The sequence below is a fragment of the Camellia sinensis genome, chromosome 9, assembly GCF_055761805.1.
Source record: "Camellia sinensis isolate YWXY chromosome 9, ASM5576180v1, whole genome shotgun sequence".
Taxonomy (NCBI): Eukaryota; Viridiplantae; Streptophyta; class Magnoliopsida; order Ericales; family Theaceae; genus Camellia; species Camellia sinensis.
This window is the reverse complement of record NC_138969.1, coordinates 200621651-200631175: the sequence shown is the minus strand read 5'-3', so window position 1 is coordinate 200631175 and position 9525 is coordinate 200621651. Positions and strand designations below refer to the sequence as shown.

Here is a 9525-nt window from a genome sequence, read left to right as displayed (position 1 = left end):
GACATTCTTCGATGAAAGTCAGTATCCCAATTACCAGCATAGCGTCTCTCATGAGTCATCAGTAATGGGAGAAAATGACCAAGAATGGTATAGTGAACCACCCATGGAAGATGGGGATGACTTCTAGGTCTATAGTGGACACCCTATTTTTTTTTTTTTTTAGAAACTGTTAAGCCTAAAAAAGCAGACCTAGACGATCTCTAAGTCTATAGTGAGTATTACTTTCTGAAACTGTTAAGCCTAAAAATCCTGTGCAAACTAATAAATTCTTTTCTCCCTTTTTCATATTGTATCCTCTATTTTTTATTCCTATTTTTATCTTTTTATGGAAGGTCGAGGTTGGTAATAAGAAATCTGGTGTAAAATAAACTATTCCTCATTTTGAATTCATGTGTAAATCATAGCTGCCTAAAATACTTTGTCCTACATCATTAAATCTATCATCATAAAGACATACAAAGACTTTAGTTCTTAAATTTTCTCTGGTTAAAGCTTTAATTCCTACCACAACTAATCCTAAATGAGTCATTTTAAGGTGTTCTTTTACTGCATATTTATAGCTTTCTGTATCTATCAAATTTAGCTCTATTTTTTCATCTTCATGAGTTACACTAATCATCTGCTCACCATAGTGTTTAAATAGATATTGTTTTTTATGAATCTTACCTAGCTTATATACATATTTAGCTGGAATTAATTCTAATTTCTCTTTCTTAAATTTTTCTATTTGTTGTTCTACATCTATAAATTCTTCCATTTTAACGTCTTCATCTTCATTACGCTTTTTACTACTACTTCCTTTTATTAGCTATTTAAACATTTTTATTTTCTGTAAATTCTACAAGTGGATTTTCTTGGTAATTTAAGCTTTTCAAAATATCTAGCAATATCTTCTTCGTTTACCTGAGATTGAGATTTGTTTGTTTGTCCTTCTACTCCTTTTCCTTTTTGAAGTATTATTTTTTCTAAAGAAGCTAAACGATTTTCTAAGCTATGCAGTTGTTCTGATAAATATTCAAATTTTTCACACAATCTAATAAGAATTAAAGTTCTATATTATTTTGTCTTACTGATATTTTATCTGACTGATTTATTCCTTGATAGCTACTGATTCCTTCTAGGTTATTATGAAAATCTTCTGCTTGTTTTAAAATAATCTAGTAGTCTCTATTAGCTTTTTTTTATCACTACTCATAAACTAAGATTTTACAAGTTGTTCTAAAATTTCTAATTTTTGTTTTAGACTATCTTGAATTTGGTTGATTTGTCTTATTTGTTTAGCTATTTGATTTATCTGGCTATGGATTTTTTCAATTAATTGTTTAAATTCTAACTCTATTTGTTTTGAGCTGCTAGTATTTATAGCTGAAATTAAAGTTTCTATTTCTAGCTTTGTGGGAAATTTTTCTAAATTTACATCTGTTCGTTTTGTGTAAAATTGAACTACACTAGTCTTTGATATAATCTAATTTTTTGTCTTGATCTTTAATTATACTACGATTATTACGGAGATGATCTATGGAGGAAATAAAAAGATTACTAATTTTATCTATGTCCTTTTTAATATTTTCTGCAAAATTAATCTGATAATCTATGATGCTATTTAACTGAGGATTATGTTCACTATGAAGCTGATGTGTAAAAGTATCTTTAAAATTACAACGAAATTTATTTTTATCTATGTTAAGACGATGATTATAATTGCTAAGTTCTAAATCTAAATATTCTACTCTTTTCATACATAAAATTATATCCTACTTTAAAATTATTACAAGCTACTATAATATGAAATTTATAACTAAAATGTCCAAAAATAAAAACTACTCTATTACCATAAGCAAAATGCATAAACTAACTTAAACTGTCCTAAAACCGAACACCGCTCTGATACAAAATTTTTTGGGGTGATGAGTTAGTGGTCTACCACTATTGTGAAATTGGGCTGTGAATTATCTAGCTAATTCTTCAGTTATGCTAATAGGTCTTCAAGTTGTTGTATGACTAGTTTTAAGGCTTCTTGTCTTACAGTTATCCATCTATTTATTTGAGAAATTTTTAAACTGTAATTTTCTAAGGATCTGCCAGATGCTAATGACAAAAGAAATTGATATCTAAATTTTTGAACTCCTAATTCTTGTATAAGCTCAGTACCGGTTCTGATTTTAATTCTAAGTTCTTCATCTAAAGGCATACAATTTTGATTTTTTAATTTTTTATGAACAATATTTCCTTAATATTTCTACTCAGGTTGCTCTCCTTTTATTCTAAAATTCTTTTTCTTTGGCAAAAACTATTTTTAGGCAATGTTTGTTTTCATTACATGTACTCCCACCTTGAAGCTAAGCCTCATTCAACATAATATATTTTTATTTCCTAATTCTTATCTTTCCCTTTCCGCCTACAATTTGCCCTCCAATCGCCTAACCACGGCTCACACGGGCTCTTCAACTAAGGTCACTCAGTAATAAATTAGAAAACAACAGATATTACGAAGGTGCAAAGCATGTAATATTAATGAGCAAACAAGCATTCCATAAACTTAGTTTTTTCCGAAAAGAAAATAAATTTTTAGAATAGAAGAGTTACCCTTTTGAAATATTTAAGGAAAAAGAGAGACTACTCACACTTCATATTAATAAGAAATATACTTACAAAGATTATATTACAGACTCTGAAATTCTGAAAGACTTAGTACACTTAGAGGTTTTTGAGAGGGGTTGAAAATTTTTACAACGCAGAGTGAAGGGGTATTTTTCATTCTGCCTCTTTCGTTGGTAAGCATGCCAATTTATACAACATTAAAAGAAGAAAAAAAAAAACTCAAAAGGTTATACCCAACATTTCACGTCTAAAACTTTCCTAAGGGTCAAAACCTATGCTAGCCTAGACTTAGGCTTCTTTGAAAATTAAGTAAAGACAAGGCTATATATGTATACAATTATATGCCTCTTTTGACGATATTTCTACATATAAAAACAAATAGAAGGTTTGGACAATGATGCCGGGTACTGCTTTGGGTCCCATCGCACATCATTTAATCCTCTCATTTTTGACAAAATTCTGATACTATAATTTATTATAAGACACGTGTAAAGATTTTCACATCTTTTCTTTAATGGAGCAAGGTGAGAGTCATCTGCTCTATTAAAGTAGTGAGTGAAGGAAAATCTTTATTACCGACAGACTCAAATAATTACAGACACAAATATGTACAGAATCTTTTATCGATAATTGAAGAGAAGCTTTATCTTCTACTAATTTTGTCTTCTTCTGCTGGAGTATCAACTATTGATGGAGACGCTTGGATGCTGAATCTTCAAAACGGATTCTTCGTGAAATATTTACAAAATTGAAGAGTCAAAAGGGACTTTTGCTATAATATCTTCAAAATATTTACAAGGTTAATCATTTGATGTCAAGAAGGAACTCCATCTTAGGCTATGAAATATTAGTATTTTAAAAATAGTACTATACAAATATCGAGTATGCGAAATACATACTAGATATAACAGATACGTGTGGGTATGGCTTGATTTACTCATTAGTTATGGTTTTACTCTTTTTTGCATTTTATTTTAGACAATTAAAAAGAAAGAAAAAAAAAATTATATAACATTTTAGATAAGTTGTTTTCCTTTTAGTTTTGATATTGAAATTTTAATTTGTATGCTAAATGTTTAGTTATATAGTTATAAATAAATAAATAAATAAATTGTACCCTAACCATATCCACATACTCATATCATAACTGTATCCATATTAGTATAAGCACCTGTACTTCCTAGATCCTAGGAAAAAATGACAATATCTTCTCCAACATTTTCATCAAGCAATTTTTTTTGCTAGCAGGTTATCAGTACCATTTTCAATTAAAGGGTCACTTCTAATTTGGGATTTTTAAAAATAAATATGATTACTTTGATTTTTTAAATATTTTTTAATGAGTTTTCATTTGTCTTTAGTGAATTTTTTTTTTAAAGTAAAGAGTTTTCATTTGTAAAGAGTTTTTTAAAGGAAAAATGACTGAGACCCCCAGCTGGGGGTGCTGGGGTCAGCTCCCATTGGACAAAAAAAATTGTTTTTTTTTTTTTTTTTTTTTTTGAGATTTTCGACCAACCCCAGTGCGACACGTCACTGGGGGTCGTCAGTGGGGGTCACCCCACTGGGGGTCTGTAGCATGGCCCTTTTTACAGTGAGGAGTTTTCATTTGTTGCATCTAAGAGGCATAGATTTTTTTTATATTTAATGAGTTTTCATATGTTCACTAAAAATATATATTTTTTTTACATTTTTTAACTTCTTAGATGCAACAAATCTATGCTTCTAATTTTTTTTTAAATGACCAAAATATTAAAAAATTCTAAAAACATAAGAAAACTCAATCAAAAATCTATATTTGGTTTTGAGTTTTAAAAACACAAATTTTGAGTTTTCAATCAATATTTTTTATTTTTAGTGATTTTTTTAAAAGTTTCGGTAAATTTGTATTTTATTTTTTAGATGCATCTAGATGTACTCAAAAAGTAAAATATTTGTTAAAAAATCTATAAAAAATTCAATAAATACAAAAAATATGAAAATATATTGATTTTTTTTTTTGTATTTTGTAGTATTTAGTGATTTTTTTAAAGATTTTTTTCATAAATTTTATACTTTTTAAATATATTTAGATTAAATGGAAATAAAAATACAAAATATATTTAGATTAAACGGCTATAAAAATACAAAATATTAATTAAATTATTTCAAAAATTCAATAAAAATTTTAAAATATGAATTGAAAATTAAAAAAATATTTTTGAAAATTGAAAAACCAGAGTTTTCTTTCACTTTTACTAGTAATTTTTTTTTAATATATATTTGAGTAAGTTCTTTAAAATATGAGATAAAAAAATCAATATGTTTAAGATAACTTTTTAATTTTTTACGAAAATATGTGCAAAAAATAGAAAGAAAAGAAAAGAAAAATTTTGACTTTTTTTGTATAGTTTGTGAACTTTTTAATTTTTTTAGGAGTGGTTTGGGATGATCTAAATAAGTACATTTTTTGACTTTTTATGAAATGTGGGTTGAGTATGAGTTGGGTTTGAAGCGATGTGATAGAGAGGTGATGTAACTTAAAATAAGATGATGTGACTTAAATATGATAGTGACTTTTTGACTTTTTGATTTTTTTAAGATACCCCAAACAAGGCCTTAAAGACTTTTTAACTTTTAGGTTTAAAAGTGATGTTCTCAAATTAGACAGTATATCTAAAAATATAAAATAATAGTATAGAAAATTTACGCGTAATCTTATTTGTTATCTCATTTTTTCATTCTAAACCAAAGTGAATGGGTCCTATGTGGTGTTTTGAGAAGTTGGTAAGAAGTTGATTTTTTGATTTTTTGACATTTTTAATGATTTTTTTGACAAAAAGTTGGATTCTTTTGGATAAAAAAACTGATTTTTTTGACTAAAAAAGTAAAAAAAATAAAAAATTGACTTTTTTAACCTCTTCCCAAAGTGTCCCTATGTACATTTATTGACTTGGGTCTCATTTCTGAAAAAAAAAAAAAGAAAAAAAAAAGAGTGTGATGCAAGACATATATAGATCACTAGAAAGAATTAAGGGATTGTTTGAGAATAAATTATTTTAATAATTTTTTGACCTTTCATGAAAATGTGTATCGAAAAATAGAGTGTGATATAATCTAAATAAGCTAAAAAGACAATAAATATGTTATTCTAGTAGGTTTCCAAAAAACCCCTCACTAAAATATAAATTTTTTTTTAGTTAAGATAAATGCAAAATGGTTTACGATAACTTTTTAAAAAATCAAACCAACATGTTGCGCATTAATTTTTAATTTCAGATAAATTACACAATTACTCTCTATAATTTTTAAACTAGTTTCTCAAGTGGTTTTTTATTTATTTATTTATTTTTATTTTTTATATTCACAATATTAACAACAAATGACGGAAAAAGTATGTTTTTTAATTTCGGATAAATTACACTATTAGGGGTATTTTAAAAAGATGGTTAAAAATTATTTTTTGACTTTTTTTTTATTTTTTTATGAGAGAAAAGTGGATTAAAATCTGAAAAGTGACTTTTAACCCACTTTTTAAAATAGACTTATAATTTTTAAATTAGTTACTCAAGTGATTTTTTTTTTAATTCAAAATATTAACAATAAATGATGAAAAAATCATGTCGTAACAAAATTGGAAATGTAAGAATCAAATTATTTAAATTAAAATTATAAAAATCAAAATAAAATTCGAAGTGTTATTTAAGATCTTTACAAATCCAACCATGTAAACCCAATCTTGTAGTAAAATATCAAGCCAAATCAAATCACTCCCACGTTCTGCCCTGGAAAAAGGGTAAAAGGGAAATTGCAGGAGTGGGACTAGGCGGGTGGAGGTTATAGTCGGAGTTTGGAGGGGTAGAAGAAGCATTGGCCGTTGGTAGTCGTCGTCGTCGGAAATTGAGAGTAGTAGGGAGCGGCATCAATCAATATGATGGATGAGCTGCAGATATCTCCGGCGGACCCGCGGGGGAGTCCAGGAAAAGATCAACAAGCGGCTGGAGTGGGCATCCTTCTTCAGATCATGATGCTCGTTCTCTCCTTTGTCCTTGGCCATGTCCTACGCCGTCACAGATTCTATTATCTTCCCGAAGCCAGCGCTTCGCTTTTGATTGGTGGGTGGGGCATTCTTTTTTCTTTTTTCATAGAAATTTTTATATATATATATACATATTAGGTTAATAATTTGATAGTTCAATTCAAAACTCCCTTTTGCTTTGTGCTCTGGTTGATTCATCATTCACTTGTTGACGTTCTTACGTTCCCTCCCTCTGTGTTCTGATTGTAAATACCTTTAAATCATAAACTGACCTCCGCTTCATATTATTTCTGGCAGGTCTAATCGTCGGTGGGCTTGCCAACATCTCAAACACGGAAACTAGCATCAGGTCATTTTACATTAGAAATTAGAAATGTCTCGTGTTTCTGGGAGGATAGAGCTGCTGCTACTCTTCTGATTTGTTTATCTTGCAAAAATTATATATTCTCAAATTGTAAACATACTCTTTGTTTCTTCTTTTATTTATTTTGCAGGGGGTGGTTTAACTTCCACGAGGAGTTTTTCTTCCTCTTTTTGTTGCCTCCGATCATATTATATCCTTACAATTTTCGTAACTGGTTCTTTCCTTGAGTAACCATTCTATAGTCTCTACACTAATTCATTGTTACCACTTTATTGCTAAATTAGCTGCTTTTGAATTGTTTCCCTTGACGTTTTTGTGCTCACTCAGTCGGGTTTCAGTTTATCGCCTGTAAGATTTCATGATTTCATTTCTTTGATTTTTTAATTTGATGCATGCATTCCTACTAGTATTGCATCGTAATTCATATGATGCATTGCAGAAACCATTCTTCTCAAACTTTGGAGCCATCATCACATTTGCTATTCCAGGCACTTTTATAGCTTCTATTGTTACAGGTGTTTTGGTGTGAGTATCTCTTTATTCACTATTTTTGTTCTCTTGATTGTAGTCTTATGCTGTGTTTTGTTAGGGGATTTTGAGAGAGATTTGGAAAGGTAAAGGGAAAGGGAAAGAGAAATGGTGTGTGAAATTAGAAGAAATGTAGGTATATTTTATTTACATTTTACCTACTTTTTCTATTTTCCTTTCCAAATCTCTCATCAAATCTCCCAACCAAACACAGCATTAGAGTTTGGCCTTGGCCCTGGCCCTGGCCCAGATAAAATTATTCTCTTCTAATGTCTCCTATTGCAGTTACCTTGGTGGTTTGATGTATCTCATGTACAGACTTCCATTTGATGAATGCCTCATGTTTGGTGCTCTTATATCAGCTACGGATCCTGTCACTGTTTTGTCCATATTTCAGGTGAGCTGGTGCTTGATATTAATCATCAGAATATGTTTTCGCTTACCACTTATCATGCCATGGACGTGTATAACTTCGTCCTACAAACCTTGGGTTGCCTTTCTCTTGCCTTTTGTGCTGTCCTTCAATATGTAAATAACCTTTTTTTTTTCTTCTGAAAGCTAAGTCGTCCTTTTATAGTTTCATACTGATTAGGGTTGAAATCGGCTCAAAACTAGCATAAAAACTCAATTTTTTGGACTTTCTAGCACAATGTGCACTCAGATAATAGCTTCACTACTATGCGCCTGGGTGCACGTATGCACATGCAAAAATCCCAAAATTTTTGAAAATCAACTTCTTCTCTGACTCTAGGCCAATTTTGACCTAGTAAACGTTTAAATTAGAAAAATCTAATCTCACCAAAATTGTAGCCTTTTAAGTAAGATTTCCAACACCGCTTCAATCACCTAATTCTGATGTCAAATGAAAGAGATATGTCCAAAGTACTAAGGCTGCTCCGAGTGAATTCTATTGCGGGATTGTATAAAATTCAACCTTTTTCTTCTATGGACATCATGGGCTAAAACACTTCCTTCTTCTTTGCTTGTCTTCAAATCTTGGCTCCTGGGATCAAATAAAAGCCGTCCAAGCATCTATTTAAGTTTCCAAATTATGTCATTTTAGCACAAGGACTTGAGCTTCCTGAAAACACATGAAAACAAAACCATCAAATAATCTTGAGTTCTGGTCTACAAAGTGTAGTTTGGAGGGCCCAAATGTGTGACAAAAGAAATAAAGAAGAGGGGAAAAACTAGTTGTTGTGTTCCTAGATTGTCCCCGACGTTTCTACTGTGTCCTACTGTGTCCCCATGTCCTAGTGTGTGACACCGCTATGATACATTGATGCAGGACAGTGCTGTAAGAGCTGTTCTGGGGCAGTGAAAGTACCCGTGAACAGTGTTTAGGCTGTTAAAGTGCAGAAAATAAAATAGGGAAAGAAGGAGAAGAAGTTAAGTCTAGGAATCACTCTTAGAATTCCTTAGGCATCACACCTAGGGTTTGATTGCAACACACAATCCATAAAGAAGCTTTAAAAGTCTCTAAAATATCAAGTCAATTGAATTAATAGCATTACATAACTTTATATAGAATTAAGAGACTTCTTAAACCAACTAGAACCAAAAAAGGAAACTACTATAATATTTTAGACTTGCAAACTAATTTAAGACCAAATAAGAAACATAAATAAAACCTAATTATATAGCTTGATCCACAAGACGACCCATGGACGACCCGTATAACCCATGTCTTATGAAATTACCAAAATGCCCTAAACTAAAATAATAATAATAGAACATGACTCATAAGTCTAAAACATAACTATCCACAGTCCCAAATGAGTTGCTCATCATCCAATGCATGCCAAATCAAAGCTTGGGCCTTGGAGGCATCTCTTCCTTGTCTTGTACACCTTAAAAGGCTGCTGCCACTTGCCTCCTTCATCTCTCCCCGGCTGGAAAAAACTCGACTCTGGCGAGTTAAAAGTATGGAATCGTTCATACAAGTCATGGTCTAGGCGTTGGAACTCCTTATCATTGGTCCATGTACAATCTGACAGTGGACGCCCCTTCCATTTGA

The 9525-nt window shown here is 30.6% G+C and overlaps 1 protein-coding gene across 4 annotated transcripts in view; it reads left to right on the top strand.

Moving 5' to 3' along the window:
- Positions 1–6281: 6281 nt before the first annotated feature.
- Positions 6282–9525, top strand: part of LOC114295425 (sodium/hydrogen exchanger 6) — a 33112-nt gene continuing 29868 nt past the window's right edge. For all 4 annotated transcript variants that reach the window (XR_003640897.2, XR_014340906.1, XM_028239648.2 and 1 more), the window contains exons 1-6: positions 6282–6692; positions 6914–6965; positions 7111–7170; positions 7304–7328; positions 7420–7505; positions 7794–7905. Coding sequence is in view for 2 of the 4 variants with exons in the window: in XM_028239648.2 (XP_028095449.2) it covers positions 6509–6692; positions 6914–6965; positions 7111–7170; positions 7304–7328; positions 7420–7505; positions 7794–7905 (519 nt within the window). In the remaining 2 variants the exon portion in view is untranslated. The remainder of the gene's footprint in view (positions 6693–6913; positions 6966–7110; positions 7171–7303; positions 7329–7419; positions 7506–7793; positions 7906–9525) is intronic.